Genomic DNA, 18,943 nt, shown 5'->3' with positions numbered 1-18,943 from the left:
CATTTTTCAAAATGTGACTTAGCTTTTGTAGGCTTTGGAAATTTAATTTGAACAACCTCAGCCTCACTCTGAGACTTTGATTTGCCCATCCTTTCGTAGGAATTTTGCACTGTGTATTACTTTTTGTTTATGTCATTGCTTAGCTGCTTTTTCAGTATATTTACATCCCAACAATATTGTAAGCAAACTGAATAAAATTCAGGTCTGTTTTCTTTCATGACCTCATGAGGTCTGTAGCAGCAAAAGTGTATAGTAGATGTTTAGGAAACAGCTCACTTTTTAGGACAAGCCACTTGCTTAGCCTTGCTGTTGCTCTGCATTCATAAATGTGATTGGGATGATGAATTAAAGCAAATCTGGGCTTCTCACCCAGGGAAGTAAAAAGTGGGGTGCTGAAACTTACAGTCTTGATTACTCTCTCCCCAGTCCAGTCAACATTCTGGGCTTGAGAAGAGACAAGGAGGCTGCAAGAACAGGAACAAGTAGCATTCTGAGCTCTGACTTTGCTGACCAACATTGTCAGTTCCCCTCCTTCCCTTTTAGAACCCTTTCCCCTCTATTTTTTATTTTATAGCATAGTAATTGTAAGTTTTAAAAAAATAAAACTGGAAACTTACTGGCAACTAAAGAAATAAATTATGGCAGAATTTGGATATCTTGGCACATTCTACATTCTTTTATAAAACGTAATAAAGCACAACTTCAGTTGACTTCCAGTGTACCTGGGTGAATGTGGAAGACCACAAATCCATGTAGAGATGAGCGTGCTGGTCACGCTCACAATGGTACCACATAGGGATAGCACATTCCCTAGCACAGGCCACTGATCCTGTGCCACGTCAAAATTACAGATTATACTACTTGTCATGATCCATATAAATCTCACAGGAATAGTGAAAACTGCAGTTGTTAAACTTTTGAAATCTAAGAGCCTACTGTATTCTGTGCCTGCCTTCAAAAAAAGCTAAGTATTTAATAACCAGAGGAAGAGTGTTTATGGTTAGAATTTCTATTACTAATTACAGTTTTGAACTCCTAGAGACAGAAATCGTTTACTTCCCTAATCACATTTCTGCTGATTCCCCCAAGACTTGGTTCTGGAGCGAATGCAAAGATGGTGTTTTCCACTTGCACCTAACAAATGGCAAAAATAGAATTGTCATAGTTACTAATTGCATTGTATCATGGTTATTTTCTGCTTAGTGTTCCCTTTTGCTTCCTGTGTTATTCATTTGACCCTGCAGACCCATTTACTGTCTTCCTATTTTTCTTCTTCTTTTTATTGCCAAACAACAGATGACCCAGATTTCTTCTCAGCTGCCTGTACCCTCCCTAAGCACTACTAACGTTTTTATTTCCCTTAACCCTACTCCCTTTTTAAAAAAGATGCTCTCAAAGTTCACATTTATCCTAGTCAGCAAATCCAGTAACCTTTTCTTAGGTCTTATTCTGTTACCACCTCCCTTGCAATTAACACTGAATTACTTCTTGATGGAAATTATCTCATCTTATTTCTGTTCACCATGATGGTAAATTATTATATGTCTTTAGCATCTTATAAGTTTTTAAGTTTGGCTACTTGTAAGTGTTAGTCTTTTAATAAAGAATAGGTAGGCCTTGATGTAGTCACAAGCATGTTTTGCAGACAATGGTATTTGGCAGAAATTAAATAACAGTTTTGTTTTTATTGAATTTATTACTGTTTTTGTTATCTTCTATTTATTTCAAGTGATATTTATTTTCCATTTATATTGTGATATAACTTCCTTTTAAAATAAATTTATTAACTTTTTGAAAAATTTTGATCTAAAGAAGAAATATTAAGAACATAGTAGCACAGATGGTCCATGGACATGGCAGAATTTGTGAAGGTGATATGCCAGTGTCTGAAGTTTGGGAAACACTGGCATGATGGAAAAAGCCAGGCTTTGGGGTTTCACAAAGCTAGGCTCGTATTTTGGCCATGTTGATATCTCTTCTATGACCTTGGGCCAGAACTTTCTCTTTGCCTCATTATTTTAATTTGTAAAATGAATGTAATAATGCTTGCTGTTTAGGATTATTTGAGGATTATCTTAGATAAGTACTAGCATTCCACTCTATAAATGGTAAATTTTTCATCATCATCATCATCATCATCATCATCATCAATTTTATTACTTTGTTTCTTTCGTCATTTAGTCAACAAAAAAATATTTCATAGAATTTTAAAGATGCAGTTTAATTCTTAGGATTTCTTACTCTCACATTAGTACTTAACTGTTCTGGGCCTTAGTGTCCCTGGGCATTAGTTTTTTTCATCTGCATATTGAGAATAACATAGCACCAGCCTCTTAGGATTGTTTTGAGGACTAAATTAATTCATAAAATACCTGGAATAGTCCCTGGTACTTGCAGTAGTACTATATAGCTATTAGCTATTATTATTGTTAGTTATGTTTCTAATATTGTTAGTTATGTTTCTAAATAGCTATGTAGTACTACTGCAAGTACCAGGGACTAAAACAAACATGGTAAGCCAAATTATTTCTCTATTTTTTTAATGATTAAATTGGTACTCTTCCTACAAAGGGGAAAATTGACCCTGAGACAATAACAAACTAGATGGAGTACATAAAGTTTTTCATTATCAAATATTTAATACAAAACTATGATAAAACAGAATAAAATACTGTACTGATACTTGAATTTTACACCAGATCTTGTTCCTTTGGAGCTAGATTTATAGGATTTAGCAGTGGCTTTATTATTCCCACTTAAATCCCCAACACAATTAATTTTACTCCTTATATTTTTGTTTATCATCCTATATAATAAAAGCCTAATACGCAAATCAACTGAATGGCGGAACAACCGGTCGCTGTGATGTGCACTGACCACCAGGGGGCAGATGCTCAACACAGGAGCTGCCCGCAGGCCAGCCAAGGTGGGTGCCAGCAGGTACCTTCCGATTGCCCCACCGGTTGCCCCACAGATTGGCCTTGATCGCCAGCCAGGCCTAGGAACCCTACCCATGCATGAATTTCATGCATTGGGCCTCTATTAATTCATATTTACATATACATTTGTGTCATTTTTTAAAGGGAACACATAATATATGACTGGAACTTTGGCAGAAATAGTTTCCAGAGGGTAGTTTGTGTTATAATTACATGTATCATATGTAATAGACTTAATATAAAATTTACACTCAGATAAATAATACTTGCAATAGAAAAGATCTTAGAGATAGAATCCTATCTTTTCATGTTGTTTAGGAAACTTGAGATAACTGAGTTACCTATATTTACATAGCAAGCAGTTATCAAAACCTGATTCTGTGGCCTATCCCCCCAAAACTAACAATTCTTGTTTTACAATATAACAGAACTATTTTATAATACAACTTATAGGAATCTACCTCTGGGCAAATAGGATCCCTTATAAAATAAATTACTTGTTCAGATCATGAGTTTCAATCCATGTTCTGTTACTTGCTGTGTATCCTTGAGCAGGCTTACTAGTGTGAAACAGTACCTCTTAGGGTTGTTAGAATGATTATATTAGTTAATATGTTACTGAGCTTGGACAGTACCTGACACATATATACACCATTTATATTAGCTTTTATCATAATCATCATTGTCATCATCCTCACCCTGTAATAGCCTGCAATAGCCCATAGCACAGATTAAAACTATTATAGTAACAGTGGAATAAATGGGTATCTCTTTGTCACAAATAATAGAAATTTCCCAGGCCAAGGTTTGCTGCTGCCTGACCACTGGTAAAGAATATGTACCAGAAATTATATCACAGTTACTTAAACCTGTTCAGTCTGATTCTACTCACTGACTATACACACTTCAGAGCTCCACTTGTTGTATGTGTTTATGAAAAATCGTGGGCTCCCAATTCCTTCCACTACAGGAGGAATAGCGGTAACATAGTACAGTAGGTAAAAATACATTTTGGAATCCTCAGCTCCCCCACTTACTTTGACCATGGGTGGGTTATTAACTTCTCTGTGCTTTAGTTTTCTCATCTGTGACAGTGGGATAAAGGTCCCTGTCTTTCAGGGAGAAAAATTCCTCTTATGAAGACCGAATGAGCTAATTTATAAGTGCTTAAAATGATGTCTGGTCCAGTGTTTAAATATTTAACTTCTATTATTTTTTTAAAATTTTCTGATTAAGTAGGCATTGCTGAGACTCTAGAATAGTCAGTTAAGCCTCCAAGTAAGAAAACAGGGAGGTTTGACCTGACCAGTGTGGCTCAGTTGGTTGGGTGTCATCCCATGCACTCAAAGGTTGCTGATTGGATTCCTATAACACATGCCTGGGTTGTGGGCTCCATCCCCAGTAAGGGGAGTGCAAGGATAGAGGGTGTGCAGGGGAAGCTAATTGTTTGCTCTTACATCAATGTTTCTCTCTCTCCCTCTCCCTGTCTCTAAAAATTAATAAAAATATTTAAAAAAAAAACAAAAGAAACAGAAGTTTGATTACTTGTAACTGGTTCCTGAAAAATAGTATTCCTTAATCAAAAATTATAATTTAACTAGAGGCCCGGTGCACAAAATTCATGCATGGAAGGCGGGGGTGTCCCTCAGCCCAGCCTGCACCCTCTCCAATCTGGGACCCCTTGGGGGATGTCCGACTGCCCGTTTAGGCCTGATCCCAGTAGGATCGGGCCTAAACGGGCAGTCGGACATCCCTCTCTCAATCCAGGACTGCTGGCTCCCAACTGCTCGCCTGCCTGCCTTCCTGATTGCCCCTAACCGCTTCTGCCTGCCAGCCTGATCACCCCCTAACCACTCCCCTGCCAGCCTGATTGATGCCTAACTGCTCCCCTGCCAGCCTGTTTTCCCCTAACTGCCCTCCCCTGCAGGCCTGGTCACCCCTAACTGCCCTCCCCTGCAGGCCTGGTCACCCCTAACTGCCCTCCCCTGCAGGCTTGATTGCCCCCAACTGCCCTCCCTTGCAGGCCTGGTCCCTCCCAACTGCCCTCCTCTGCTGGCCTGATCACCCACAACTGCCCTCCCTTGCAGATCTGGTCCCTCCCAACTGCCCTCCCCTGCTGGCCATCTTGTGGTGGCCATCTTGTGTCCACATGGGGCAGTCATCTTTGACCACATGGGAGCGGCATCTTGTGTGTTGGAGTGATGCTCAATTTGCATATTATTCTTTTATTAGATAGGATTAGATAGGATAGAGGCCTGGTGCATGGGTGGGGGCCAGCTGGTTTGCCCTGAAGGATGTCCTGGATCAGGGTGGGGGTTCCCTTGGGGCGTGGGGTGGCCTGGGTGAGGGGCCTGTGGTGGTTTGCAGGCTGGCCACACACCCCGGCGACCCAAGCAGAGGCCCTGGTATCTGGGATTTATTTATCTTCTATAATTGAAACTTTGTAGCCTTGAGTGGAGCCAAGCCTCCTGCTCACTCCGTGGCCACAGCCATTTCTCTTGGAATTTATTTATCTTCTATAATTGAAACTTTGTAGCCTTAAGCAGAGGCCAAGGCAGGCCAGGGCTCCATCGCCGGGGGCAACCCTAGCCTCCTGCTCTCTCCAACTCCGTGGCTGCCGCCGTTTTTGTTGGGATTTATTTATCTTCTATAATTGAAACTTTGTAGCCTTAAGCAGAGGCCTGGGCCGGTCAAGGCAGGCAGAAAGGTTGGCTTCCTCCATTGCCGGGGGCAACTCAAGCCTGCTCTCCAGCTCTGTGGCTGCCGTCATTTTTTGTTGGGATTTATTTATCTTCTATCATTGAAACTTTGTAGCATTGAGTGGAGGCCTGGGCTGGCAAGGGCAGGCAGAAAGCTTAGCTTCCTCCATTGCTGGGGAAACCCAAGCCTTCCTCCTGCTCTCTGTGGCTGCAGCCATCTTGGTTGAGTTTATTTGCATATTCACTCCTGATTGGCTGGTGGGCGTGGCTTGTGGGTGTAGTGGGGGTACAGTCAATTTGCATATTACTCTTTTATTATATAGGAATACTAGAGGCCCGGTGCACAAAATTCGTGCATGGGTGGGGTCCCTCAGGGTGGCCTGTGGAGATTGCGCTCTAGCTTGCGCCCCCAGCCTCACAGCCCTGCAGCCCTTCCTGGCAACCTGCCTTGGCCTGGTGCCGCCTACTCACCCCGCACCTCACTACCGCCACTGGTCACAGTCAGCGGGGCGATTGGATGCCTGCTTGCACCTGCCTTGGGCTGGCACTGCCAGCTTACCTGCTCCACCATCCTGCCGCGGTCCCGCTGTCATTGGGGCCCATCGAGGCTGACAGCACCTCCACTGCTGCCAGCACCGCATTGCCAACACCTGCCATGTTCTCCACCGCTGCCAGCCAGGGCCACCCTCCCTTCCCCTGGCCAACCCACCCCCTGGTCAAACTCCCCGAAGAACTCCCGGTTGCGGGACAATTTGCATACTATGCTTTTATTATATAGGATGGCATATTATAAGGAAACAGGTTGTAAATGTTGGCTTTTCATGTTATCTTATATATCTTATTGGTTTAATGGGGTCATTTATCTTGAAAGGTGTTTTAGAAGGACACATAAGTTTGGTTGTGCTTGAGACAATACCAGCTTATGTCTTTTGTCCAGTCATAACTATAAATAGTGCTTCCTTTCATTCTTGCATAGGTCTCAGATTAGATGTAAATTTTGTGGTCACCCTAAGTATAGTTTACTGGCCAGATTTATTTTACTAAACTATCCCCATGCTCCAATATTTTCTAAAGACAAATTCTACTATTTTAACCTTAAGTTTTATTTGATTTGTGGTATTCTTGAAATCACTTTTGCATTTTTTGTTGTTTTTCTCTTTACCTTTAGTCTGTATTTTAGTCTTTTTTTAAAAGTTTTTTGTTGTTAAAGTACATAATATGAAGAATTACTGTAATTGGGAATTTGGGATTTGAATTGAACTACCAATAAACATTATAGGCAGTCATATTATTTTTCATATCAGAGAGTCCTTACATTTTGAGGCTATCAGAAGTGTTTTATTTGTTTAGATAACTAATAACATACTGATTATAAGCAGCAAAATATTTATTGGTCTATATGTACTAGTCTTATCATAGTAGACTGTCAATGGCAGTTTATATTGCCTAAAGCAATATAAAGAATTGAGTCAGCCCTAGCAGGGTGGCTCAGTTGTTTAGAGCGTCGTCACTGTATGCCAAGGTTGCGGGTTCGGATCTTGGTCAGGGCACGTACTAGTACAAGAACCAACCAATGAATGCATGAATAAAGGGAACAACAAATCAGTGTTTCTCTCTCTTCCCCGCTAAAGTCAATAGATAAAAAATTTTAAAAAAGAATTAAGAGTCAGATATTGCTAAGAGGAATCTCTTTAATTATCTCTTTATTTTCGTTGCTACTTCATAACTGTAATTTTGCTACTGTTATGAATCGTAATGTACATATCTGTGTTTTCCGATGGTCTTAGGTGACCCTGCTAGCGGTTCTCAACCTGTGGAAACCTGTGGGTCGTGACCCACAGGTTGAGAGCCGCTGCTGTAGAGCCTAAGACCATCAGAAAACACAGATATGTACATTACGATTCATTAACAGTAGCAAAATTACAGTTATGAAGTAGCAACGAAAATAATTTTATGGTTGGGGGTCACCACAACATGAGGAACTGTATTAAAGGGTCACGGCATTAGAAAGGTTGAGAACCACTGCTTTAGCAGGTAGAATAAAATCTGCCTTTCAAATATTATTAAGCTTCTAGGTATTAGTAATCTATATTGTTATAGTGTGTTCATATGATAAATTTCTATGGTAATATTAGCAGGGGGATAAGAAGATAGGTAATATATTTGAAATGTTCCTGCTGAAAAGTTATTGTATTGAAAAATTTACCACTTACAAATGCTTGCTTATATAGAAGGGGGATTAATACTTATCCAGTACTTACCTAATATTTCAGTGCCTGATATAGTTAGTAAGGGCTCAAGAAAAGTCTGATATGTATATTTTGCTATAGTAGTTATGACAGATTTTATATATTTCTTATTTTTGAGGTGGTCTGTAAATTAATGTATGCCATTGTCAACAATGTATACAGTTTCTTATTTTACCTAAGAATACTGTTGGGGAAAGACATGGAGAACTCATCCTTAACTGAGATAGGACAGTGGTTAATATATGAAATGGAGGTTATACATGAAGGTATGAGTGGAAGGAAGAAAAGAACCCAAAGAATTAAGATAAAATCATAGCAGGAGAAAGCAAAGAAGCAATGTGGTCTTGAGCAGCAGGCTTGAAATAAAAGATCCTTTGAGTTGTGTAAGCCAAGAAATAAGCATTAAAGAGTTTGGATAAGAAAGTATTATAGTGAAAGTGAGTTGAGATATTTGCTCTAGTACAGTTAAGGATCTCGAAAGGGTTGGTAAGATTGCATTTCACTTTAGACCTGAGTTCAGTAAGGAAATTTGGCAGTGAAGTTAGTGGTGATCGCTAGTCATCTGCAAACATGCTTCATTAATACAGTAATGGATATTAGTTACGTACTTGTTTGTTGGACTGTGCTCAGTATTTAAATTAAATTGTTTTGTAACAAAGGAAAGTTTTAGAGGTTAGTGTGTCCACATGGCTTGTGTTGACAGCAGTGTTTGAAAGAAAATTAAGTCATGTTGGAATGAGTGGGCTTTGATGTATGTCCCTATCTTCTCTGCCATTGATTTTTTTTTTTCTTGACCTTTTCTCCTTGTCATAATTTATTGCAGTGGTGAACATAATATGTGTGGATCATGTATAATAGAAATTAATCTGGACAAAGCAAACTGTTTAGTATTAGAAAATATTTAACTTTTAAAGAAATGTTAAAAACGATCTTTCCAAATAAAAAAGGTGTAATTCAAGTGAAGACTATCTAACAGAATGAATTTGGTAAATCAGGGGTGTGTGAGCACCATCAGGGAGCGATTCTCTTCAGTACTAAGTGCCTACCTGTGCAAAGTATAGAGCCAGGTTTTGCAGGGGATTCTAGTAGGATTAAGTCATAGTCTCTGCCCCCAAGAAGCTTGCTAGAGGGACGGGAGTGTAGGGAGTGTGTGGTGTAGTTAACATAATGACACTGATAACAAATAACTCAATGGTAGAACCTGGAGTACTAGTACAGAGAAAGTAAAAGTCATTTGGTTATGGGTAGGAAGTATAGAAAATGTTACAGGAAGGGGAAGGCTCTCGTGGTGGGTTGTGAATGAAGAGTGTAATTTAAATAGGCAGAAATAGGTTAGAGAGTAATCTGGTGAGTGAGGAAAGCAAAGGTATGGAGATAAGAGAGCTCAATCTAGATTCGCCAGATAAGACAGGGAAGGAAGTTTGAGGCTATGTTATGGAGAATCTTGAATGCTAGACTTAGAAGTTTATTCTTTAAAATTTAATAAACATTATTTGGAACTGTACTTAAGGATTGTCAATCTGGTAGTCTGTGTATAGGCATGGAAAGAGACTGCAGCCTAGTTAATAAAAAAATATTCATTCATCCAGCCAACAAATCTATTGATACTGTGCATTAGAAGTTATTTTGGTGCTGGGAATATAAGAATATAAGAGATCTTCCCTGTTCTCTGGAGTCTCCTTCATTTGGTAAATGTTTACAATAAATAAATAAAAACAGTAGGGTGCTCAAGGACAGCCTCTGAGATCATGACACTTGAGACTTGAATGACTGAAGAAGCCACCCAAGCCAAGATCTCCAGAGCAAACATACTGAGGATATAACAAGTGCAAAGTTCCTGGAGCAGGAACAATACTGACTTTTAGAAGGAAGAGGTGTTTTAGATTTCACTTATACTGTGGAAATCTATATGTAAGGACTGTGCCTGATAACACCAGTGAAGGATGAAATAATGCATTTTCTTTGAATTAATTTCCTTGGTTACTCTTCAGTTGTCTCCCACTTTGCCAGAAAACAAATGCCCTAGCCCCGTGGTCGGCAAACTGCTGCTCGTGAACCACATGCGGCTCTTTGGCCCCTTGAGTGTGGCTCTTCCACAAAATACCATGGCCTGGGCGAGTCCATTTTGAAGAAGTGGCGTTAGAAGAAGTTTAAAATTAAAAAATTTGGCGCTCAAAAGAAATTTCAATCGTTGTACTGTTGATATTTGGCTCTGTTGACTAATGAGTTTGCCGACCACTACGGGCTTAGCTGATTTGGCTCAGTGGATAGAGTGTCCACCTGCGGACTGAAGGGTCCTGGGTTCAATTGTGGTGAAGGACACATGCCCAGGTTGAATTTTGGTCACCTGTTCATAATGAATGAGTCAATATGATACGGATTTTTGGACTGGAACACTCGGTGTTTCCCTGGGCAGGATGGCTTCCCCGGATTCTTTGTCCATCAGAGTTGAAGAATGAAACCACGGACGGAAGATGGTATAGCAAAGGTGGAAATTTGTTGAAGAACAAGTACAGACTCCCACGTGGGGAGGGGGAAAGAATCTCACAGCACAGACTCCCATGTGAGGAGGGGGAAAGAGTCCCAACGAGTCCCCTCCTCACCCCCCACTTATAAAGGCTGTAGTTCTTGGTGCCTTGATATCCCCTCTGATTGGTCACTAGTCCCTTATTGGTTACTGTAGTAACTCCTGAGCTCAAAGGTCAAACCTCATATGGGGCATTTGAGGCCCTCCTCCCTCATTGTTCTCCTATTCCCTCTGGGCTTTCTTCCTCCTTTATTTTGTAAATATAGTCATTTTTGCTACTCCCAGTTCCCTTGTCCTATGGAAATGTAACTTCTGCTGGCTTCCTGTTCCCTTGTCTTATGGAAATGTACCCTTTGCAACTCTGTAGCCCTGTGTTTTTTTCCCCATGGACCCCCAATTCTAAAAATTCCCTAAACCTGCCTATTTCATCTCTAAAAATTCCTGTTTCAAATAGAAAACTATAACTGAGCTCTGTGCTTGGCATAGCTTCTCAAAAGGTTGCCTGCCTGCCTGCCTTTAGGAGTAGATTGGATGTTGACTCTTATGAAGGATTACTAAATGCTAGAAACATAGGCTTTTCTCTGGGGCAACAACCCCCATCTTAGTATTTCCCTGACATTTTATTTTTTAGAGATATAACTTCCAGTTTTTTGTTTGTTTGTTTTCATTTGGAGGGTAAAGTCTGATTGCTTGTATTGTAAGCAACTGTAGAAATAGGGATTTTAATTTCTGTCCCAGGCTCACCCTAGCTTTTCTGGGTGAGTCCCTGGATTTTACAGGGAAGATTGATTCTTTTCTATGGGTATTTTTGGCACTTATTTCTTCCACCTTATTACATTAGGTGCTACTCCACCTGCTTTTTTGATTGCTAAACTTTATTGATATTTCTTGTCAACTCGTTGTTCCCCCTTCCCTCTTACTTATTTTTGTGGTTTTACACCCTGTATCATTTTAATAAGATTTCTGAAGGGAAAGGATAAATTCCTGTGCTCGGTGTATTATCTTAAATCAGAAGTTCAAAATACTTAGGAAGGCATGAAAGCATCCTCTAATTTAGAAGACTTTTCATCAAAAATATAATAAAACCCACTTTGGTACTTAAAGGCATTAGCTCTTAGCTCTCAAGAAAATGTGGTTTTCAAGAATGACTTAGTCTCTGAAGTCCTAGACTGTGGACAGTATATTATGATCAGTGTAATGAAGAAAAAGTAGTAATAATGATATTTGTAGATCAGACTCTGTTATTAAAATGCTTTATTAAATACAGACTCATTGCATCCTCACAGCAACTACATGAGGTAGTATATTTCCACAGTTCACCTTGTTAACATAAAAACATTCAAACCTGTAAAGAATTTTTGTGAGTTTATTTGAGCCAAACTGTCGACATATGCTGGGAAGTGGAACCTCAACGAATTGAGATAATGCTCTGGAGAATGGTGGGTTACATCTATATTTATACATTGCAATCAACGGAAGGGACGTAGATGGGTTACATGAAATCCATTGGTGATAGACTAGAGAGGTGGGATAAAGCAAGCAGGGAAACCCCTGGGATTGGATATAAAATAAAATAATAGACACATACTTAGGTGGGTGCAGGAACAATTAATAATGAAGGAATAATGATAATAATGAAGGAATTTGTGGTATCTGTCCTGGCTCTCAGTTGTGCCCCAAGGGGTCCAGAAAAAGGGAAGTTACAAGTTACCCAGACATTTCAAGGGTATGTTATTATAGATGCAAAAAGACAGGCTCAGTTAAGGTAAAGGTTGACTTTGTCAGTGAAGATACCAGCCTAGGATGTAACTACCCACCATAACTGCTTTTAGTTAAAGTTTAATGTCAGACCGTCCTTTGTGGTTACTTTAGGTCTCTTGAGTTTGCAAGACCACCATGCAGGCCTTCCCTGAGCTTGTCAGATTAGCATGTGGCCCCTTTCGTCCAAAAGCTGTGAGGAAACTGAGGCACAGTGAAGTTCTATAACTTGCTCAAGTGCTGTATGAATGATACAGATGACTTGCTTGTCACATTGATCTCTATAGGCATAAAAGTAAACTATAATCTAGTTTATTTTCCTAGATGTGAGTGGCTCTTTTGTAAATATTATGGAACAGAGTAGCGAAATCAATTCTCCTGGTTATAATCCCCAAAGAGTTCTCTCTCACTTATCCTCTTGCCCACTCTTGCACTCTCTTGCTCCGTGACCTGCACTCTCTTGCCATGTGATCTTAAGCAGCCGCATTGCCCATGGCCACGTGGACCCCACTCGCAATGGACTGCTGGGAGCAGAAGTTTAACTAGCCAGATGCTAGACTGGACTTCACTCCACTGGAGTGGAGACTGGGCAGTGGCCTTAATCTTGTCCCTGATGGAGACAAGGTTGGACTTTTTCCATGGCAGGACAGAGGGAAATGGGACCTTGGAAACCCAGGGTTTTAATTCCACAGAAATAAAGATCACTCATCCTCCTATGTGAGTCTTAGGAAATTCCTTTCCTTTGCAGCATTGCAAGAACTCCACTTCCACTGGTAACAGGTGGGGACACAGAAGGTATTCCACCCATAACAGAATGACCCTGTATTTGTAAAAATTATGTGTATTACATATGTGTGCTCATGCATATGTATACATGTAGAAAAGTTGCAAAGTGGAACTAGCTGAAAAAACTTATGAAAGGAATTGTTATTTTTTTATGGGAATTGTAGGAACTTTTCATTCTATATCCTTAGCACCTTTCATTTTATAAGTTAAGAAAATAAAGCTTAATAATTCACAGTAACTATCAGCAGTATACCAGCCACCACCAGCTGGGTTTCCTAGTTGAGTTAGATTGGAAGGGGTCTGTGTCTTAACAATTAAAGTGGTTTCACTGGGCTGGAGAAAGTTGCATGTGCACAAATATGCGAAATTTACATTAAGGGAAAATTACCATAGAGAGTGCATTAAATTAATGAGACTACTTTGAATAATATGCTAAATTAATAAATTTCAAATTTTGGAAGCAATAAATGATTTTCTAGGAAATTATATATTTTACAGATAGAAAACCTAGTTTATACCAAATAATAAGGAATAATATGGAGACACATGTCAAAGATACACAAGTCTACCCTGTGTCATAGGTGAATTCTTGTAAATTTTTAAGGAGTACATAATTCCTAATCTATTGAAAGAATTTCAGACCAGAGAGGAAAACAGTAAAGCCAAACCTTTCACATACAGGGTTTCTTTTTTTAAAAGCTAAATCATTTTAAGACTGTGGTTAAAATTTTACAAGTATTATGTTTTTAAAGTAATATACCATTACTAAATAGAATTCATTCTAGAGATCAAAGGATGGTTTGATGTTTAAGAACTCTATTACTAGAATTATTAATCTTAATAGACCAAAGAGAAAAATTAGGATTTCTTAGTTTTTTGCCCAGACATGCACAAAATAAAATTAACACCTATTTGTGATTTTTGAAACTATGAAACTCAAAGACAAAACTCCTAGAGGAGTGGAACTAGCTGAATAGTTTCTTAATATATCAAAGGTGTTGTAGGGTGTTAGCCAGTATCATCTTTAATGATAAAACACTAGATGTCATCCTGTTAAAGTTAGAACTATGACTATAAATAAATGCCATCCTAATTAAAATCTCAATTTATTTTGATAAATGGTTCTAAAGATTTATTTGGAAGAATAAGTCATATGAGAATAGCCCAGAAATTTTTAAATAAGGGGAAAAAGTTGAGGGCTGCACTAACCTTATTGTGGATATTTAAATATTATAAATCTAAAGTAATTAAAAAAGAGGTCTAGGATTAGCTATACAAAACTGTGTAACATAGGGAGCCAGAAATCTATATATATATATATAAAAGCCTAAGCAACCGGCTGACTGGCCAGTAGCTATGATGTGCAATGACCACCAGGGGGCAGACACTCAGTGCACAGGCATGGAAACATGGAACAGAGTGATGACTCGAGAGGGAAGAGGGAAGGGGGGTGGGGTGGGAAGAGATTAACCAAAGATCTTATATGCATACTAGAGGCCCGGTGTACCGGTGGGGTCCCTTGGCCTGGCCTGTGGGGATCAGGCTGAAACCGGCTCTCCAACATCCCCCGAGGGGTCCTGGATTGCAAGAGGGCGCAGGCCAGGCCAAGGGACCCCACCGATGCACGGGCCTCTAGTAATACAAATGTGTGAGTGGTTTTTCAAGTTACTGGAGAAAAGATGAGAAACAAGCACTCTCATACTGACAGTGGGAGAATAAATTTTAGTAACTTTTTTGAAAGGCAATTAGATAGCTGTTACATTTCAAATATAAGAATACTTTGGTCTAGCAGTTTTGCCTTTAGGAATTGGTACCAAATATTTCTTTAATGACACATTTTGTCTAATTCACAAATTGTGATGATAAATCAGACTTCTTGATACTGTTTCATTAGGAATTATTTTTGTAAATTGTATGTCACAGCCCCTTCCCTCCTTTCTCCTGCTTTCAAGAGCTTGTGGCCCCTAAAATTGGGATAGCTTGAAGAGATAATTAGTGATAAAGTGAGTTTTTTAGGTGGCACAACCAAGATCAGTTGTAAAGAAATAACTGCAAATGTTGCCTTTGAGCCATTTTTCTCCCCCTTTTCAAACTCTTTTCATGCTTCCTGGGGTGAAATTTTTGGCATGCAAACTTAAAATTTTGTTACGTCTAATACAGTAAAAAGATAGTATCCTTTAGGTTTGGAATTAAAAAAACTCGTTTCTAGTGCCAGTTCTTCCACTGACCAGCTCTGAGATTTAGGGAGAAGCAAATTTACCCTTGTAAACTTTGTTTCAGAGCCAAGCATCTTAACCTGTTTAATATCTGTCTTTTTACTTCAGTTCCTCCAGTTCATTCCTTAACCCATTGCAAACTAGATTTTACCCTGCCATATCTCTACTCAAGCAGCAAACACCTCCTAACTTCAAAATATAGAGTACATTTTCCTCCCTTTTTATTTGGCCCTGCTGTTTCTCACTTTTTAAAAATTATTTATTAATTTCCTGAGTAAATTATATTATATACACACACACACACACACACACACACACACACACACACACACACACATATATTTGGTAGTAAATACAGACTCATGTAATGAAAACAAAGAAGTGTTCCTTAATTTCAGCACCCAGAAATAAACACTGGCATATTCACTGCCATTTATATGTACACTAGAGGCCTGATACACGAAATTCGTGCAAGAGTAGTCCTTCCTTCGCCCTGCTGCCTGCACCGGCTTCCCTCTGGCACCCGGGACCCAGCCTTCCCTCGCAGCCCTAGCTTTGTCCAGAAGGTTGTCTGGAAGGACATCCAGTCTAATTAGCATATTATGCTTTTATTATAGACTAGAGGCCTGGTGCACGAAATTCATGCGTGGGGGGAAGGGGTCCCTCAGCCCGGCCTGCACCCTTACCAATCTGGGACCCCTCGGGGGATATCCAACTGCCAGTTTAGGCCTGATTCCACAGGGAACAGCCCTAAACCTGCAGTCGGACATCCCTCTCGCAATCCAGGACCACTGGCTCCTAACCACTCACCTGTCTGCCTGCCTAATGCCCCCAACTGCCCTCCCCTGTCAGCCTGATCTTGCCCCCAACGGCCCTTCCCTGCTGGCGTGGTCGCCCCCAACTGCCCTCCCCTGCAGACCTGGTCACCACCAACTGCCCTCCCCTGCAGGCCTGGTCACCCCCAACTGTTCTCCCCTGCCAACCTGATCGCCCCCAACTGGCCTCCCCTGCCAGCCTGATCTCGCCCCTAACTGCCTCTGCCTCGGCCCCCACTACCATGGCTTTGTCCGGAAGGAAGGCAGACATCTGGAAGATGGCCGGTTGACCCGGTCACATGAGCATATTACCCTTTTATTAGTATAGATGTCTAGTAAAGTTGGGATTATATTTATACACTGCTTTGTATCCTGCTTTTTGTTTTAATAACATTAATATTGTAAGCAGTGAATTTTAAAGGCTGCATAGTTTTCTTATTATATGGTTATTCCATAATTCATTTTATCAGTTTTTGTTCTTCTGGTAATTTTAGTTTGCTTCTCCTTTTTGTACCTTTCCCCTGCCTCTTCTTAGGTTTTTTTTTATACCTGCCCTTTAGGTTGTGGTGCTCTCCTGATTTTCCTTTCACTGCCCCTGAGTGTCCCACAGGTACCTGAAACAGATGTAACAAGGATAAATAAACTATATGTTTCCCTTAAGGGGTGTCAAGTGGGCAAAAAAGGGTGGTGAATAAGGGCAATAATCCTAATGAAATCCTGTGCAGCCTGCAAGCCTGTGTGCCCTTCCTTCCTTAACTCTCTAGCCCTCCTTTTCCTCCTAGTTCCTTTAATGTAAACCTGCCTCTTTATCTTCCTTACTCTTAAATTTATACACAAATGATATCCCTTAGTGGGAGAAACAGGAAATTCTTCCAGTTTTGATCAATCACAGTCAGGATTACTGTATTTTCTTGTGCATGTAAACAAATGATCATTGTTATACATTACTTAACCACTAATAGGTGCTTTTCTGAATTCTAATAAATATGGACTTTACTTCTGACTTACTATCACAACATCCAAGGTATCTTAATCTTCCTTTGAATGTTTTAGGGAAAAGAAAACAGATTAAATATGCTTTCTTTCTACAGGAATTTATGTATTTTGAGAAATTGAGATAAGGATACTTAGTGCTTATTTTACTTAAAGATTATAATCCTATATAATAAAAGGCTAATACGCAAATTGACCAAACGGCAGAACAACCAGTTGCTATGACATGTACTGACCACCAGCAGGCAGACACTCAATGTAGGAGCTGCCCCCTCATGGTCATTGTGCTCCCACAGGGGGAGCACTGCTCAGCCAGAAGCCCTGAGCCGGGCTCACAGCTGGCAAGTGCAGCTGTGGTGGCGGGAGCCTCTCCCGCCTCTGCAGCAGTGCTAAAGATGTCCGACTGACGGCTTAGGCCCGCTCCCCATAGCTGTCAGTCGGATATCCCCCAAGGGCTTCCGGACTGCGAGAGGGCACAGGCCGGGCTGAGGGACCCCCCGCAAGTGCGTGAATTTCATGCACCGGGCCTCTGGTGTCAGTATAATAGACATCTACTCTAGCTTTTGGCGTTACAATTTAATCTTGTAACATAAAATTCTCTTTTGTAGTCTGATATGTAATTGCTATAGCCAGTCTAGAAATGCTTATTGAATGACTAGAATGTCAATGTAGATCCTTGAAAGCCTAACTGCTTTAAAAAAACAAAACAAGCAAACAAAAATTATTGTTGTAAAGGAAAGAGTATAACCACATTAAATACAATCTGGAAAATAAGAGGCAAAAGTCCTACTCTTAATCTCACTTAACAAAATTTCTCATAGAATTTTCATATATTTGGTTGTTTTCAGATTTGTGTTTATGTGGTTTAAATGTGTCCTGCTTTCTTCCCACTGAATATGTCATTTTTTGACTATTATTTAAAATGGCTGCATACTAATCTGTTAGTTGCATGACCCTGTTGTATGCACAATGTTTATGTAGAAGAGTGTTTCTAAATATATATATATATATGATTCTTAAGAAAAAATAGTTATTCTAATAAAATAAAATTGTTTAGCACATGGGTTTTAATAAGTAGGCAAACGATAATCTTCTTATTTAAGGTCAGTGCCTTTTTGTTTTCAAACATATGAACCTGAAACTTGAGGAAGTTGGTCGTCAGGTGAGAGTATGTATTTTGGAGAAGTTATCAACAGAAGTTAGTTGCTTATTCAAAGAATTATTGTCATAAATCTTATGTTACATTGTGTTCTTTTATAGATTATGGAGCTTTGTGGTGCAACAAGACTTGGTTATTTTGGAAGAAGTCAGTTCTATATTGCTTTGAAACTTGTTGCTGTTGCCCAGTCTGGTTTCCCTTTAAGAGTGGAAAGTATTAATACAGGTAAATATGGGATACATTAGTAATTGAAATGAAAATAGACTTCAAGTCACAAATGAAGTTGAGTCTTTCTGATATTACAGTGGCATTTGTGACCTTGAGAAAAATGTCATGACTTCATTCTCACCACCTTGCTATTTAAAATTTGTGAATAGAATACATACCTATTTTAAATGTTATGACATATATGTACTTCCTGCATATTTCATTGTATAAAACTGTTAAAATGGTGATTGTTAAAGCATAAATTTACTAAGACTTGTTTAGAATTTAGGTAATTTTATCAAAATAAAAGGTGCATTGCAGTGACCCTCATATATGCTTTCTTTATATATTTTTCTAAGTATAAAGCAACATTATACTTTGTTTTCTTGTTTGTGAAGACTGAACGCTCCATATAAAACTAGAAAGCATTAGTTAACCGAAACTTTCTGGTTGATAGAGATACTATTAAAATATTGGCATATTAAAACCTAGTTATAAGCATCTGACTGTCTTATACATATCACCTAGGAAAATTTGTTTTTCTATTATTTGGAGGTGTGTTGATAATGAAGTAGATGGAAATTTTATAAGGTAA

The 18,943-nt window shown here is 39.4% G+C and overlaps 1 protein-coding gene across 16 annotated transcripts in view; it reads left to right on the top strand.

Moving 5' to 3' along the window:
- REPS1 (RALBP1 associated Eps domain containing 1) overlaps positions 1 to 18,943 on the top strand; it is a 77,858-nt gene that overhangs the window by 14,137 nt on the left and 44,778 nt on the right. For all 16 annotated transcript variants that reach the window (XM_080665290.1, XM_080665298.1, XM_080665286.1 and 13 more), the window contains exon 2: positions 18,243 to 18,366. In XM_080665290.1, the coding sequence (XP_080521416.1) occupies positions 18,243 to 18,366 (124 nt within the window). The remainder of the gene's footprint in view (positions 1 to 18,242; positions 18,367 to 18,943) is intronic.

Source organism: Plecotus auritus, assembly GCF_963455305.1.
Source record: "Plecotus auritus genome assembly, chromosome: 4".
Taxonomy (NCBI): Eukaryota; Metazoa; Chordata; class Mammalia; order Chiroptera; family Vespertilionidae; genus Plecotus; species Plecotus auritus.
This window is presented reverse-complemented; position numbering and strand designations above follow the sequence as displayed.